Below are 16138 nucleotides of genomic sequence, written 5' to 3' on the forward strand. Positions count from 1 at the left end.
GTAGTCCTCATCCCCAACTCCCACATGACTGATTTCTCTTCTAGAATTGGCTTGGAAATGAAATTGAGGTCATGGTCAGTACTGAGGAAGCCAGACGACATCTGAATGGTCTTCTTGAAGAGAGAAAGATCCTTGCTCAAGATGTGGCACAACTCAAAGAAAAAAGAGAATCTGGAGAGAACCCACCACCTAAACTCCGAGTAAGTGTCATGGGAAAATGCTGTCAATAACCACAGGGAATTTCCATCAAATCCCCACTGCATTTGAGGACTCTTTCCTTTTAAATTCCATCTTCTTGCCCACTATCTTTGCAGAGGCGCACATTCTCACGAGATGAAATACATGGTCAAGATTCAGGAGCAGAGGATTCTATCGCAAAGCAGATTCAAAGCCTAGAGACTGAATTGGAGCTCAGGTAAAGAGGCTCTATCTGAAACATGAAATATGCCTGGAACCCAAACAGACACCATCAATCCAGTCATTCAAGGGTTTCCTTCCTTTTCAGAAGATTTTTATGGGGGAAAGAACCCCAAAGAATGTAACAGTGTATTGAACCCGTGTGTTTAAAGTTATGTTGTGCTATATAGATTGTATCCATTGTGCTAGGATGAGGTAAGTGCCGTTCTTCCCACCTTACAAATGTAAAATGAAATTGGAGATCTTAAACTTTTTGAAAAAGGAACCAACAATACACATTGCAGCAGACAGCACCTTCACTTCAACAAATGGTATAGTTCAAGCTGCTTGGTTAGCTACATGTAGAAGAATGAAACTAGATCCTCCTCTCTTGTTCTACACAAACAACTCCAAATAGCTCAAATCCCTGATACCATAATTCAATAGAGGAGAAAAGAATGAACACATTTCAACTTATAGGCACAGGAAAGGGCATTCATTCAAAATAGGACTCTGGAAGCACCTGCTTTTGACAATTGACAAATGGGAACTCATGAAATAAAAAAATAAAGGTTTTGTATGTCAAATGACACCATCATTTCGGTGAAGAAGCAGCCTATAGAATAGGAAAAATTCTTTGCCAGCTACGTATCTGACAGAAGGTTAAAAACTGGACTTTATGGGGAATTAAGACAAATGAGCCAGGCAGTGGTAGCACACCTTTAATCCCAACATTCAGGAGGCAGAGGCAGGTAAATCTGAGTTTGAGGCCAGCCTGGTCTACAGAGCAAATTCCAGGACAGCCAGGGCTACAAACCCTGTCTTGAAAAAATAAAAATAATAAAATAAAAAATATCCAACTGTTGGGGTCCAGGAGTCTCCTCACAAACCACCGGAGCACTGGTCTCAGTCAGACAGGGATGGTTTATTGAACACACACCTAAAGACTGATCATCCAGGGCAACAGCTCAGGCCCAAGAGCTGAAAGCTGCACACTGGACATTTCTCAGGGACAGCTTATAAAAACCACAACTAGCTCATACGCAAGTGCTGGAAGTGCTGCTGGTAGCTGGCCCTGACTCAAGCCATCTTAGACAGAATAGTTCATACTGGCCTTTAATTTGATGGGTCCTGCCTGAAGCTTATGGTTGTGGAATTTCTTAAGATTAACAAACCTCATAACATATAGACTATAACAGAGTATGTGGTCAGCATGACCTTGCTCTGAGTTGTTATTTTTCTGGGTCAATGACTGGCAGGCATGTTATAACAAAGATATGAAATAGGTGGTGGCCATGGAACAGAATGGCTACAGCTATGCTGGGGGGATGGGCTTCAATACAAATACAATACAAATACAAAGCCAGGTATACACATACCTGGCTTTAAACAAAATTGAGAAAACAGTGAGACAAAGAAGTAACAGAAACTTCACACACCATAATGTGATCACCTCTGTACCTATATATGCACAGAGAAATAAATAAAAGGTGGAATTTTTTTCTACAGTTCAATATATATGTTCCATTTATTTCAACCAATATTTAATTAAATGAAAGCCATTTGGTTATTTCATTGGGGTTCCTTTTGTTACAGGTCTAGAAGTACCACATAAAATTTGAATCAGGTGCCTTAATTTTCTAACTGATCATTTCATACATAAAATTCTTTTCATGTTTTACTCAGAGCTCCTCCCTTTCTCCTTGCTCTTGAGGCTGATCACAGTAAATGTCACTGTTCTCTCCCTTGAAGGAGCGCTCAGATTGCTGACCTACAGCAAAAGCTTCTGGATGCTGAAACTGAAGACCGGACAAAACAACGCTGGGAGAATATTGCCACAATTCTTGAAGCTAAATGTGCCATAAAGTATTTAGTTGGAGAGGTAAAACCATTCTTCTTAGCAACAGCTCTAGGGGAACTGCTGCGGAGGTCAAAGTATATGGTGCTGGTCAAAGTTTCTTGGTGCTGTAGCTACTTTTCATGGTAGAAACCCCAGTGATGCTAATACTAAAGCCTTTAATGAGTAAACATTGGTTAAAAAGAAGTAAGTCCAAGCCAGTTACTTAGAAAGAGCAGAAATTTATACTCATCATACCTGACATAAAGCAAATATTCATTTATGTGAGCTACTGTTACTAGGAAAAAAAAACCATAAGAAGTTACTGGTTAAGCATAAAGTATTGTACTACATTTAAAAACATGTATGAGGTGTGTATTTAAAAACTTGAGACACAGTCCCAAGGAGAAAAACTTAACCATTTTTGATATATATAGATTCGTTTTAAGGAAAGTTGATTTGGAGGGAGTTGTTTGTTTTCTGTTTTATTTTAGTTTTGGTTTTTATTGAGACCGAGTTTCTCTGTGTAGCCTTGACTTTCCTGGAACTCACTCTGTAGACCAGGCTCCCAGAAATGTGACTGTCTCTACCTCCAGAGTGCTAAGATTAAAGGCTTGCGTCACACCTGGCTTTCTTCACTCATCTGAAGTTCATCATAAACTGTCAGAAGATGAATCAAAGTTATCACTCAACCTATATATTTCATGAATCCACAAGTTTCTGCATTGCTATGCTTTATACATTTTTGTCTTGGGCTAGCTAATGTATTCTGCTAAGGAATCCTGACTAGTCTTGGGAACCTACTCATTATCTGAGCTAGTAGTAAAAATAAAAGTGGGTGGGCCAGTGCCTAAAGAGGTATATCTAGAAAGATCTGCAATTTTAGCACTCGTGTCTATGAGTTCTAACATGTAAACAGGGATTCTAAAACAAAATTGGCTAATACACTGTGTCCTGTGTCAATTCCTGATTAAAATTTAAGATCTACTTAAAGTTTCAGAGTTTTGGAATTGTCAGATTCTGTCCATATTAAGTTTATTCTTGCCTTGAAAGAGAGCAACAGATAAATGACCCAGTGTGGCTTCTACCCTGTCTTTGTATAAATATTGACTTATGGCCTAGGAATGAAACTATCCTTTTAGGGGGCTGGAGAGGTGGTTCAGGGAACCCATTTTTGACTCCTAGCATCCATGTGGTAGCTCACAACCATTTGTAACTCTAGTTCTAGGTGATCTGACATCCCTCTTTAGGCCTCTGCAGGCACCAAACATATCGTATACAAATGTACATGCAGAAAATATTCATATACATCAAAAGTAAAAAAATTAAAGCCAGTTAGTAGTATTACTTCAATTCACTATTAGAACCCACATGACATGGGAAAAATGAGAATGGATTTAGAGTTTCTTGGAAGCACTTTTCTCAAACTGTTTCAAAAAGCTGACCTTTTCTTGCCCGATGAATGGGAGAAGATAGCTCATTCTGCAAATAAAATTACTTTCTCTTATGTTTTCAGCTGGTCTCCTCCAAAATACAGGTGAGCAAACTTGAAAGTAACCTGAATCAGAGCAAGGTCAGCTGTATTGAAATGCAGAAGATGCTGTTTGAAGAGCAAAATCATTTTGCTAAGATAGAGATGGATTTCAAAGAAGAGCTGGTCAAAATGGAGCAACAGCACCAAGAAAAGGTAACTGAGCAAGACAAGGATTTGCTGAGGCGTGGGCTGAGACTGCCTTTGGTTGCTCAGCTTTTCAAAGCGGTGGAATGTGCCTGGCATGCTGGTGCTGCCTGTAATCCTAGCACTCTGGGAAGCTAAGGCAGAAGAATCATCTCAAGTTCAGAGTCAGTCTGGGCCATATTGAGACCCTATCACTATTTGAAAAATAAATAAGCAGGCACCAGTGGCCCATGAAGCTTCCTTTCAAAAGTTTATGTGGCCTTTTCCACATTTTGCAAGTACCTGAAACAGAAATAACTTGTCTAAGTGGCTCTTAACCACTGGCTCAAATTCTAAGGTTAACACACGGAGAAACGCCCTTTCTAAGTTTATTACTTTGGACCATGAAAAGACATTCTTTATCTTTAACTCACAAAAAAGTTACCTGGGGCTGGAGAGATGACTCAGTGGTTAAGAACACTGACTGCTCTTCCAGAGGTCCTGAGTTCAATTCCCAGCAACCACATGGTGGCTCACAACCACCTGTAATGGGATCTGGTGCCTTCTTCTGGTGTGTCTGAAGACAGCAACAGTGTACTCATATATAATAAATTTTAAAAATCTTTAAAAAATGTTACCTGGACCCTGCTTGAGCTAAAGAACACCCCTTCCCCTCACCCCTTGAAATCACCCAGTGTGTTGTGTCTCTCTCTAGGTGTTGTACCTTCTCAGCCAGCTGCAGCAATGCCAAATGACAGAGAAGCAGCTGGAGGAATCAGTTAGTGAAAAGGAACAGCAGCTGCTTAGCACCCTGAAATGTCAGGTATGCAAAACATGATGGATAGTCCTGACTCATTTGGGCCATGGCACTTGGGAGCAGAAAGTAATTAACCACTTACAAACCTGAGCCTTTACTCCTTTGAGGCCCTGTTGAATCTGGTTAAGGGAAGATCAGCACAGCTCCAATAATAGCCTAACTTTCAGAACTAAAACAGAAGCCTCCACGTCATACTTATGCCTCCTGATTCTTGTGCCGAAACCCTAAGCTTCAGCGCTGAAGAAGTACACTCATCTAGGATTTACCTAAAATCTTGATGGCAGTAAGCTGAAGCAGGCTTTGTGGTGAAGATTGCTCAGTGTTCTTGCAGAGGGCTTGAGTTCCCAGCACATGTCTGTCAGCTAACAACTGCATGGAACTCCAGCTCCAGGAGGAATCCCATACCTGGCTGTCAGCCTCTCCACACATCTGCACTCAAAGGCACATGCACATAATTAAAAATGATAAAAAGAAATCGAAAAAATCCTAAGGGCATTCAACGGTTCTGAGCCAAAGCCTGCCATGTTAGTAAAATGTCCAGGATCTAAAATTCTTTCAAAGGCTGGGAACACCACACCCTTTAGAAACATGTTGGAGCACTATTTAGTCCAATGTAGAATCTTATTCCTGCTCAGTCTCCAGGGTTCCCTTAGCTCTTCCTACCGTAAGACATATTCAAACTCGTTAAAGTTGTATACATGAATCCTGTTGCCTTAACTGCAAACAAATGTAATCGGGCTTGTTAGAATAGGGTGCAGACTAGTCTGTGTGAGAAGGGTGCACAGAAGCACCTGCAGATTTCAGGGAACAGCTAAACTAATGCTGTGTGGGATTCTGAACCAGCCTGCTTATGTGCATAGGCGAGAATGGGAAAGGATAAGAAAATTTGCTTCCTTCAAGTATATTCATGGCTATTGGGGAATACTGAAATATAAGAGACATTCAAAGAAGTAAAGCTGTGTCTGGCATTTAAAAACAAACAAAAACTATCATCTACCAGACACTTGAAAGCAGTGTTTTAATCTGAGTTATTTAGTAACTCTTTATGTGGACCCAAAATAACCCCACCTGTAACTGCAATCTGGAACTAGAAGGAAGAGCTCAGGAAGATGCAAGAAGTGTGTGAGCAAAATCAGCAGCTTCTCCAAGAAAACACTGCCATCAAGCAGGTAAGACGTCTTTCTACCCACTTAATAAGCCTCAGGAGACTCCCACTGAGGCTCACCCTTGGAAGCAACTTTCAGTATTGATGACTATATTACCCAGTTTTGTGTGGTCTCCATTGAGTTTTTATATGACACAGTCATGTACATTTCAAAGTGTTAGAAACACAAGATTTTGCCAGGTATGGTTGTATATACCTGTAATCCAGCACTTGGGAAGCAGAGACAGGCTAAACTTAATGAGTTTGAAGCCAGTTTGGTCTATAGTAAACTCTTAAGTCAGCCAAGGATACATAGTAAGGTTCCGTCTCATAAAAACCTACAAAGAAAGAAAGGAAAAATAAAGTATATCCCTTCCTAAATCTAGTAGTGATCTGAGAAAGTGAGTTCTCAACAACAGTCCTGTCACACACCTCACTTGAATAGCAAAACAGTAAAGGTTAGCTCCTGTCTGAAATCTTTGGGTTAGCCACTCCCAAAAGCTTCCCTAACATTATATTCTTTGTCTTTCCTATTCAAACAGAAATTGAGCCTCCTCCAAGTAGCCAGCAAACAGAAACCCCATCTTGCAAGAAATGTCCTCCTGTCTCTAGACTCTTCCTTTGAATATATTCCACCTAAGGTAAAGTGTTCAGTCGTCTCATGGTACTTTTGCATAGCCCAGGCTTGAGTGAGTGTACTAAACCTGTCTTTTGTCAAAGGCTATAAGAATAAGGAGCCCTAAATAAAGCTAGAGTATAAAACTTTATTAACTACCTCGATTTTTTTTTTGGTAGCCCAAACCTTGCCGTGTTAAAGAACAAAGCCCAGAGAAAAGCTTCACCATCGAAGATCTGCACTATGACTCAGAGCCTTCTATAGCTGAACAGGAGAATGAGGACAATGATGCCCATGCTGATGAGGAGTGGATCCCAACAAAATTAGTCAAGGTGTCCAAGAAGAGCATCCAAGGGGTACAAAGCAACTTTCTAACCTCCCTTGTTAAGGATAATTGTCAGTGGACGACCTTCTGAGTCTCAAATTGGTCCCTGCTCTGTATCATAACTCCCTGGAGTTCCTTCAGAGGCACTGACTCCACTGACAGACTTGTTGGACTAGTTCTGTATGGACTCCATATGAGGCCAGCAGGCACACCTGAGCATTCGAGTTGGCTGGCTCTCTTTGATTCTCAGGATCATGATGGCAATCTGAGCAGCTAGTATTCTATACCATTACACTGAAGCTGGTCCCCAATGGTCCCAGCTCGTATTATATAGCATTTTTATAGCTGAACCAACAACCATTATCACATATCATCTTCTAATAATTATTTAAAATTCCACAAAGGTATTTATTATTTGCCTCTTACAGATAGACTTCAGATCCACAAGAGGGAAATGAATTTGCCCGTGGTCACCACAACAAATTATCATCAGTGTTTTTCTTTTTCTCACAAGGCTAAGGAACAAAGGGAATTATAGAAAAAGATAATTAAGAACAAAAATGCTAAATTAAGGCTGATTAAGAATAATCTGACTTTGGGGGATCACTGTTTTTGTTTTGATTTGATTTAGAAATGGTGCCTCATATAATCCTACGCTACACTTGAAGCCCAGGATGATGTGAACTTCTGGTCTTCCTACCTGTACCTCCTGAGTGTTGAAATTACAAGTGGGCTTACAATGCCATGACTATCTCAAAACCGTTCTGACTTCAAGTTGCTCTTTATTAACTTCCACAATGCTATTTCTCCATACTTGCTAAATACAGTTGTTTTGTACTGAAACATTAATTTCCAATATACTATGGTCCTTCACCACTAGTCCACCTATGCCCTGTAACCACATTCTGTATGGGTATTTGGCATGAAGTATGTGTGTATGCCATGTGTATGCCTGCTGAATGCAAGATCCCCAGAACTGGAGTTAGAGATGGTTGTGAACTACCAGTTGGGTGCCGGCAATCAAATCTAGGTCCTCTGCTAAAGCAACAGGTTCTCTGCAAAAGCAACGGGTTCTCTTAACAACAAAGCCATCTCCCAAAGCCCCTTTTTGTTTATTTCCTCAGCAAACATTTATACTATTATAATTGAAATAGTGGTGTGAGCTGAATGTAGATTAAATGGCCATGTAAGCCAAGGAGGTAGAGTTCAGAAGCATACACAGGAACAGAAGGATCGAGGACCTAACTAACACCTTTGGAAAGGAGTTTGCAGGCATGAAGCAATTATGGGTACACTTGTTCTTGGGGAAACACTGAAGCATAGCAAATATTGTAACCACATACTACCTAATATGAATCATAGTCTATTTCTAAAACACTATGAAATGATGCTTTTTAGTTTGGCAAGTGACTATACATGAACTTTAAAGAGATCAAGTTGACTCTCCTACTTAATAACCTCACAATATGCAAATGCTTTGGCCACTCTTGATCAGACTGCTTGGAAGACACATTAGTTATACATACATAAAGACCATCTTTATTGTTGTTTCACTATCTTGTACTTACTAAAAGGATACTGTAGCGGGCACCGAGGATGGCTTTCTCAGAATTAATGGCTTCCTCACTAAGACGCTAAATGATAGGTCACATGTTATAGTAGACAGAGTAACAACCCAGAAGCTAAATAGGCATGGAATCTATCTAATCTGGAATTTATCAATAGTTCATTGAGTAACTTTGAACAAGTCATTTACTCTGCCTGAGTCTGCATTCCCTTGTATGTACAATGAAGAGATGAAACCAGCATAGATTACTTCTAGTGCTAATGTCTTGAGTCCAAGGACTAGTCAAAATATTAATAATAGTACCTTTATATGATGTTATAATATTGTATAATATTGTATATAACATCATATAAAGGTACTACTATTAATATGTGTGTGTCACTTTGTGAAGAATAAGATAATTATTTATATTTTTATTAAGGTACTGGAAGCATCTTTAAATATTTCTCATTTATCACCTGGGGGTGGGGCACATCTTTATTAGTTTTGTTCTTTTCTGAGACACTAGCTTGGCCTTGAACTCCCTGTGTGGCTCAAGCTGGCCTCCTGCCTGGGCCTCCCAGTACAGGTGTGTGCTGCTATATGTGCCCAAAAGAAACAGATACTCTTGTCTATATTTTGTTGCTAAAGAGCTGAACTTGAAAGTACTTTTTCAATGGTCATGGCAAATGTTAATTTTAGGAGTAAACACTTCTAAGTTCTACCCTGGTATTCTTTATTCTTTGAGTTTAAAACTTGTTCTTCTGAGATATATTGAACACTCTGCTAGAATTACAGACTGTAAAATGGTATCCTCAACCCTAGTTTTTCTCAAGGGAAATCTTTAAAATAGAACCTGGGACTCTACCTCTAGATGTTCTGACTAGGTTGATCTGAGGTAGGATTTGGCATTTTAGAACATGTCCCCAAGATTTCCTTTCTTTCTCTCTCTCTTTATTTCTTTCTTTCTTTCTTTCCTTCCTTCCTTCCTTCCTTCCTTCCTTCCTATGTTATATGTTGTGGGTCTATGTGGGTGAATGCCACATGTATACAGGTGTCGAACATAGATCGTTAGAACCCTTGGAGCTAGAGTTACAGTTGGTTACAAGCCACCTAATATGGGTGCTGGGAACTGAACTCAGGTCCTCTGAAAAAACAGCAATCTTAATCACTGCTCCAACCCTTGCAGTGATTTCTTTAGCCCCTGCTGAGAATCTGCAAGCCTAGGAGTCTTTCTGTTCCTTGTGATATGCTAGTGGTTTGCCAGCAGGTTCGGTATAGTTGTGTCAAAGTCTCTCTGGCATTCTAACCTGCTTTCTTGAATGAGGGAGAATAAGATGAAATTATAGCTTACGTGTGTGACACTCCAATCTGCCAAGTGTATTATGAGCATTCAACTCTACTGTGACCACTACCAACTAGCCTCTGCTGCCTTGAAGATTAGCAAGAGCAGAAGTTCATAGCAGCTGCTAGGTCTTGCATATGGAAAAGTCCAGTCACTCACGATAGTCCTTGAGCTGTCATTTGTGATATTTATCCCATAAGATGAAATAGACAAATGCTGACAGGGTAGAAGAGCATTTCTGAAGCCTGTAGCTAATTCACAAGTGGACAACAGACCCAGGCTACAGTAGGAAAAGGAGCCCATTCTGAAGGGGCTTCTATAACCAGGTCATAGAACTCTTTATCTTTCACTTGTTTTATTCAAAGGAGCTAAAGGGATTTTTAATTTTATTATAATGTATCTTGTTGATAAAGATGACTAAGATGGGCATTCTTATCTAATACTATTAGACATGTAAATTGGTTTACCTACTCTAGAGGGCAACCTGAAAATATCAGAAACTTTAAAAATATCCCCATCATGATCACTTTAGGAGCACATATATTAAAACTTTTTATATTTGATCCAGTTGTTATATACATAGTAAGGAAATAGCCATCAATATGGAACTTGCTGTATTCAGTGAATCTTTTCAAAGTAACTTTGTGCCAGGAATGAACACTATTTCTGAGAATATAACAATTAACTTTGTCATTGTGAACATATTCTTGTAGGAAAAGACATAGTAAGCAGAAAAACAAAATAATTCTGGATAGTGATACAGAAGAGAACAAAAATTCCATGTTGACTTCGTAGGAATGATGGAGAGGGCAAAGGCTTTCTGCGAATCAAAGAGAGGGTTAAGATGAGATGGAGACAATGTGAGGAAACCAGGCACCTGTGATCCTGGTACTCTAGAGGCTAAAGCAGAAGAATCTCACATTCAAGGCCAGCCTGTGCTAAGTGATACAGGCCTAAGTTCCAAACAAGAAAGTGAGGGGGAGGGAAGTGAAGGAGAAGAGGCAATGAAAAGACCTCAGGGAAAGAGTGGACTTTGTGTCTCAGCACCCAAGAAGGTCATTGTCAAGGAATGAGTGAGAAAGGTAAAGATAGCCGTAGAGGCCCAACTAGTCTGTACATATAGTTTACCTTCTATTTGTGTATGAGAATATCCACTGCAACATGATTTGCAGTAGCAAATGTTTTCTTTCCAAACTATCCTAATATCTAACATTAGGGGACTAGTTAAATAAATTGGTGTATCGGCATGATGGAATATTGTGTATAGCTATTGAAATCATGGCTTTCAGATTTTATACTGATATGTGTTATCCTCCTGTTCAGAAAAAAAAAAGATGTTATTATGGTTTCCTTTATAGCTACAGAACAAACACGATAGATCTCATGTGCAAAGCAGCTAAGATCTTGAATGTTATTATAAACTTAGAATGAGTCCACAGAGATGTGCAAGAAAAAAATGCTGACAGTTATGCTTTCGGGGCTTGGGGTGTTTGGTTTGGGGTTTGGTCTTGGGAGATTTTTTTGTTTTTTGTTTTGTTTCAGTTTGGCTTTTTGCTTTTGATTTTTTTCAAGTCAGGGTTTTTAGACAACCCTGGCTATCTTGTAACTCACTCTGTAGACCAGGCTGACCTCAAACTCATAGATATGCCTGCCTCTGCCTCCCAAGTGCTGGGATTAAAGGTGTGCACCACCACTTCCCTGCGATTTCAGGCCTTGTTAATCACCAGACTATTGGATTCATTTTTGTTGTGGATTTGAAGGGGTGGTTTTGGTTTACTGAAAGGATCTCACTATGTAGCCCTGGCTACCCTGGCCTTGGCGGCCTCTGCCCCCCTGAGTGCTGGGGTTCAAGGTTTGGGCTGCCATGACCTGCTGCACGGACTACTTTAAAGCTAGTTCTCCCCATGTATTACACTCATACAGATGATGTAGGAGACTCAAATGCCAAACTTGAATTTATTATCCCTATTGTATTTTTTATTTCTCCTTTCAGCCTATAATTGCAGCCTGTCAAAATATTTTCAGATTGTAATTTTTGTTATCTTAACTATTAATCATCCTTCCAGCTTTCTGCTATTGTTAGAGCCTGATAAACATGGCTACACTGTAAAGTGGCTGTGTGTGTGTGTGTGTGAGAGAGAGAGAGAGAGAGAGAGAGAGAGAGAGAGGGAGGGAGGGAGGGAGGGAGAGAGAGAGAGAGAGAGAGAGAGAGAGAGAGAGAGAGAGAGAGAGAGAGAATGTAGATGAGTTAGTGCTCCAAACAAAGCCCTAGCTGGACAAAATGTAAAAATGTGCATTGAAAGAAAATCTAACTCGGTCCTAAAATAAACCTAACTGCACTACCATATTGCTGCCTGCAGGGCTTTGCCCTTGAAATGGTCCCTAGTGTTTATCTAGTACTTTACACAAGAGGGTGTTAGGACTGCCTCCTTATCTATCTTCAGCTATACTGCCCAAAGTAGAGCGTTGGATTGTTTTGTATAACCTGCTCTTCATTAGCCTATGGTACTTCCTGGTGAAATGAAGGAAGGGAATAGAGAAGACAGATTTGATCAAGATGAACTTTCCTTTCTTTCTAAAAAACATGTGCATGTAGAGGGACAGGACTTTAAAATGTCCATCAAATCCTTTCAATAATGTGTCCTTCCACAAATTTGTTTTGCAGTGTTCCTGCAAAGGCTGGTGCGGGAACAAGCAATGTGGATGCAGAAAACAAAAGTCAGACTGTAATGTGGCCTGCAGCTGTGACCCCACAAAGTGTCGCAACCGCCGTCAGAACCAGGTAGGAACAGTATTGCTTTCCCTTAACCGTACCTTTGAACCTCTCTGGAGTTTGTATCCTTCTTCTGCCCCAAAACCTGGAATCTCCTACACAGTTATTCCTACCCTTTTTCTCTGCACCCAGAAAGAGGCTCACTCCTCAGGTATGCACTCCCCACCCTCACCGCCAGCCTTGCCGCGAAGCTTCTGTATAATTTCTGAAACAGGAACAAGGGACAGGAAAGCAAGAACTTACAGGTAGACAGGGACACAGGATCAAACTAGTCCAGAGGCTCGGCTGTCACTGTGAAAACCTCGTGCTGAGATGGCAGCTTCTAGAAAGGAATGTCACTTCTAGGAAGAGCAAACTCTGAGAAATAAAATGTGCCCTGAAAGAAATAAAATGAGCCATGTGCACAGCAAGCAGGCTCAATCCCTGAGCTCTCCTTATGCCTGCCTGTGCAATGGCAAGAAGGCTTTGCTATAGCCCTTGATCCAGAATCCAAGACTCCCACCAAGTGTGGTGTAGCAGACATTTGTCATACAGTTCCTAGACATTTACACAGGAACAATTTGGCTTGGGACTCTCATTTCAAAGGTTAGTTCTAAACTAAGCATCAGAGGACTAAAATGACAAGCTATGTAGGTCAGGATAAATGTCAGGCACATATTTGGGACCTGTAAGGGTTCCCTGTTTCATGGTTTTTCATTTAGGGTTCTAAAACCCTGAAGCTGCTGCATGAAGGAATCCTTGGCCAAAACCTTTAGAATTCCATTTCCATCAAATCCATGTGCTCTTCACCTACTTTCCTATTGGGCCTCCCTCAGGATTTCAGTTAAAGAAAACCACTGATCTGGGCCAGTGCTTCCATTTTACAGAAGAGGAAGTAAAATCCGGAGGCAAGCTGACATGACTTGCCTGCTAGACAGCTGGTCATGGCAACTGAGATGAAACAGACAGCTACAGTTTTAAGCCCAGCTCTATGCAGAGTCACCTTGTGATTGACTTAAAGTGACTTCTGTCCTTTGGATTTCATTTTCTTATCAGAAAGGAATACTAGTGCAGGTAGCCTCCTATAGGAGTGCTGTTGTAGGTAGTAGAACTTTAATCAAAGAAATAATCAAGGCTTGGCCTAATTTTATTCTAGTTTATTTCTTGAGTAGGTCTTACTTGTTAAATACCCAGGTTAGACTCAAACTTGTCATCCCTCTGCCACAGCCTCCCAAGTTCTGGGATTGCAGATATATACCACCACACCCACCCTGGCCAAATTTTTAAAGTTTCTTTCACAGTATGTCTCATTCCAGACCTATACAGATCATTGGAGTCTGCCTCTTAAGTACAACAACATTTCTCTCGGAACAGAACATGTTAAGTGAGCCCTATGGCTTCTCCAAATTGTAGCTCCCTTAGGTTTGCTTTGAGTAATTGGCTGATCAGGTCCTCAGAGCTGGGACCTACCTGACTGAAGAGGAGCTGTTTTGTAACTCAGATAGCTAAATTATAATAAGCCTATCTGCTTTATTTCAGGACGACTTGGATGCTATTGAGCTAAATCAAGATTCTGAAAATTCCTTCAAATTGGAAGATCCCACAGAGGTGACCTCAGGATTAAGCTTCTTCAACCCTGTTTGCGCAACTCCCAGTAGCAAGGTGGGTGGCTAAATATAAGACTTGAATGAAAACTAAACATACATCCTTTTATGCATTAGCTGTGATAGAAGGTTATGGGAGATAGTTGTGGGGAAAGATATTATCAAATTGCTGGGCACTGGCTGGAGTCTTTTTATCTAAAAGAGCAGTTGCAGGGGATGCCTTGTGGAGCCTTTGTACTGGCTCAGCTGGGTCCATGTATTCACTTCTGTCTCTGTCTTTCCTAGATCCTGAAAGAAATGTGTGATTCTGATCAGGTACTGCTGAGGCAGCCTGCTTTTACCCCTTCTTCTGACCACCCAGAACTGAAATCTATAGGATCAGAATCACAAGAAAATAAGGCCACAGGAAAGAAGAAGAAACGAGCTCTGGCCAGCAATTCGAGCTTCTTCTCTGGTTGCTCTCCTATCCAAGAAGAGTCCCACTGAGGTTAGGGCCATTGTCTCTTCTTTCTGCCCTGGACACACTCTGAGCTGCAGCACTGAGGGGAGGGTCACTAATGACTTCTGTAGCTTTTAGGTCTTCTTGCTATTGAGAAAAGGAGAAAAAGTGTCCCTGAAAGGAAGAGGATCTTTGCTGAGTGTTGGCCTTACCGTCTATGGCCTCCACTTACAGACAACTACTTTGCTTCTCTAGAAGGTGCTGAGCCTTCCACTGGAGAGAACCAACTGACCTTCCCGATACTCAAAAGGAACCAGTCCCCAGGACAGTCTAGCTCGCTCTTTGTCGACAGTTGAGTTGTCTCTTCATGGAGCCGAGGCCAACATGTTCTTCTCTCAAGATCACATCAGCTTAATGGGAGAGCTTCGAGTAAGATGGAGACCTGCTTGACTCCCTCGCCAAACCCCAGGAATTGGGCAGGGAGCTTTCTACTCCATTTCAACTCCGGACTTTATAAACCCTTCAACTGTCTGTCACATGTGTTACTGAAGTTAGTGAAACATTTTTAAATGTTAATAAATAAACCTTAGCTCATTTACAGTTTGAAGGAGATCTTTCTATGATAGAAGAAGAAATAAAATTCCAGCATGTTTTCTTCGACCCCTGGGAAGTCTTAAAGAGATCCATTTCAATTTCCCCACAAATACACATACTTCCTTTTTCTGGGAAGGCTGCCTAGTTTTTTGTTTGGTGGTTTGTTTTGTTTATAGGGGTAGGGATTGAGCAAAGAGGCTCAGACATGCCAGGCAAACATTCTATCACAGAGCTTCCTGACCCAGCTTCCTACCCTTCCTTGGAATGTTGTGCCACTGTTGCTCTGCTGCTCTGGGGGAAGAAGGACACTGACACATTTAATGAGAATCCCCATCCCATATTTCTGCCAGAATTGTATTTGCTTCTCAAAAAAGAAAAGAAAAAAAAAATCGCTGGGCCTGGAGAGATGGCTCAGCAGTTAAGAGCACTGGCTGCTCTTCCAGAGGTCCTGAGTTCAATTCCCAGCAACCACATGGTGGCTCACAACCATCTGTAATGGGATCTGAGGTCCTCATCTGGTTTGCAGACATATATGTAGTTAGAGCATTGTATACATAGTAAACAAATAAATCTTTAAAATGTTCAAGGCCAATAGGAGCCTGTACTTTGCATAGAAGAAAATAAAGTGTCAGCTTTACCATCCAATAGCATATTCCTGAGAGAACGCTTTCATTGGGAGAATGCGTTTATCGTAACTCATGGTTTGAAGGTCCTAGGACATGGTTAGAAGCCCATATTAAATCATGACAGAAGCATGGAACAGAGCAGCTCACCTCATAGCCAGGATGGGAGAAAATAGTGGAAGGACCTGGGTCCTATCACCAGCCTTCAAGAGCATACTTCCAGTGGACTAAAGACACTCCACAAGAACCTACTTTTTAAAATTTCCCCCAAATGGTACCACAGGCCAGGGAACAAGCCATGAACACACCACCGTTTTTGGGAACATTAAATATCTAACATGCAGATGGTACTGTGGTACAAAGAGGTAGTTATAATGTCAGTGAGTAATAGAGCTAGGAACGGACCCCATTATACATTTACCTTATAGTTCTAATGTCCTGTA

At 40.9% G+C, this 16138-nt stretch overlaps 1 protein-coding gene across 1 annotated transcript in view; it reads left to right on the plus strand.

Moving 5' to 3' along the window:
* KIF4A (kinesin family member 4A) overlaps positions 1–15020 on the plus strand; it is a gene marked incomplete at its 5' end in the record, with an annotated part of 83553 nt that extends 68533 nt beyond the window's left edge. The window contains 12 exons of the mRNA XM_080909750.1: positions 45–200; positions 315–415; positions 2149–2278; positions 3750–3920; positions 4606–4713; positions 5799–5876; positions 6394–6492; positions 6647–6823; positions 12349–12465; positions 13975–14097; positions 14325–14526; positions 14734–15020. Coding sequence (XP_080765876.1) covers positions 45–200; positions 315–415; positions 2149–2278; positions 3750–3920; positions 4606–4713; positions 5799–5876; positions 6394–6492; positions 6647–6823; positions 12349–12465; positions 13975–14097; positions 14325–14525 — 1461 coding nt within the window. The 3' untranslated portion in view covers position 14526; positions 14734–15020. The remainder of the gene's footprint in view (positions 1–44; positions 201–314; positions 416–2148; positions 2279–3749; positions 3921–4605; positions 4714–5798; positions 5877–6393; positions 6493–6646; positions 6824–12348; positions 12466–13974; positions 14098–14324; positions 14527–14733) is intronic.
* Positions 15021–16138: the final 1118 nt, after the last annotated feature.

The sequence above is a fragment of the Micromys minutus genome, assembly GCF_963924665.1.
Source record: "Micromys minutus genome assembly, chromosome: X".
Lineage (NCBI taxonomy): Eukaryota > Metazoa > Chordata > Mammalia > Rodentia > Muridae > Micromys > Micromys minutus.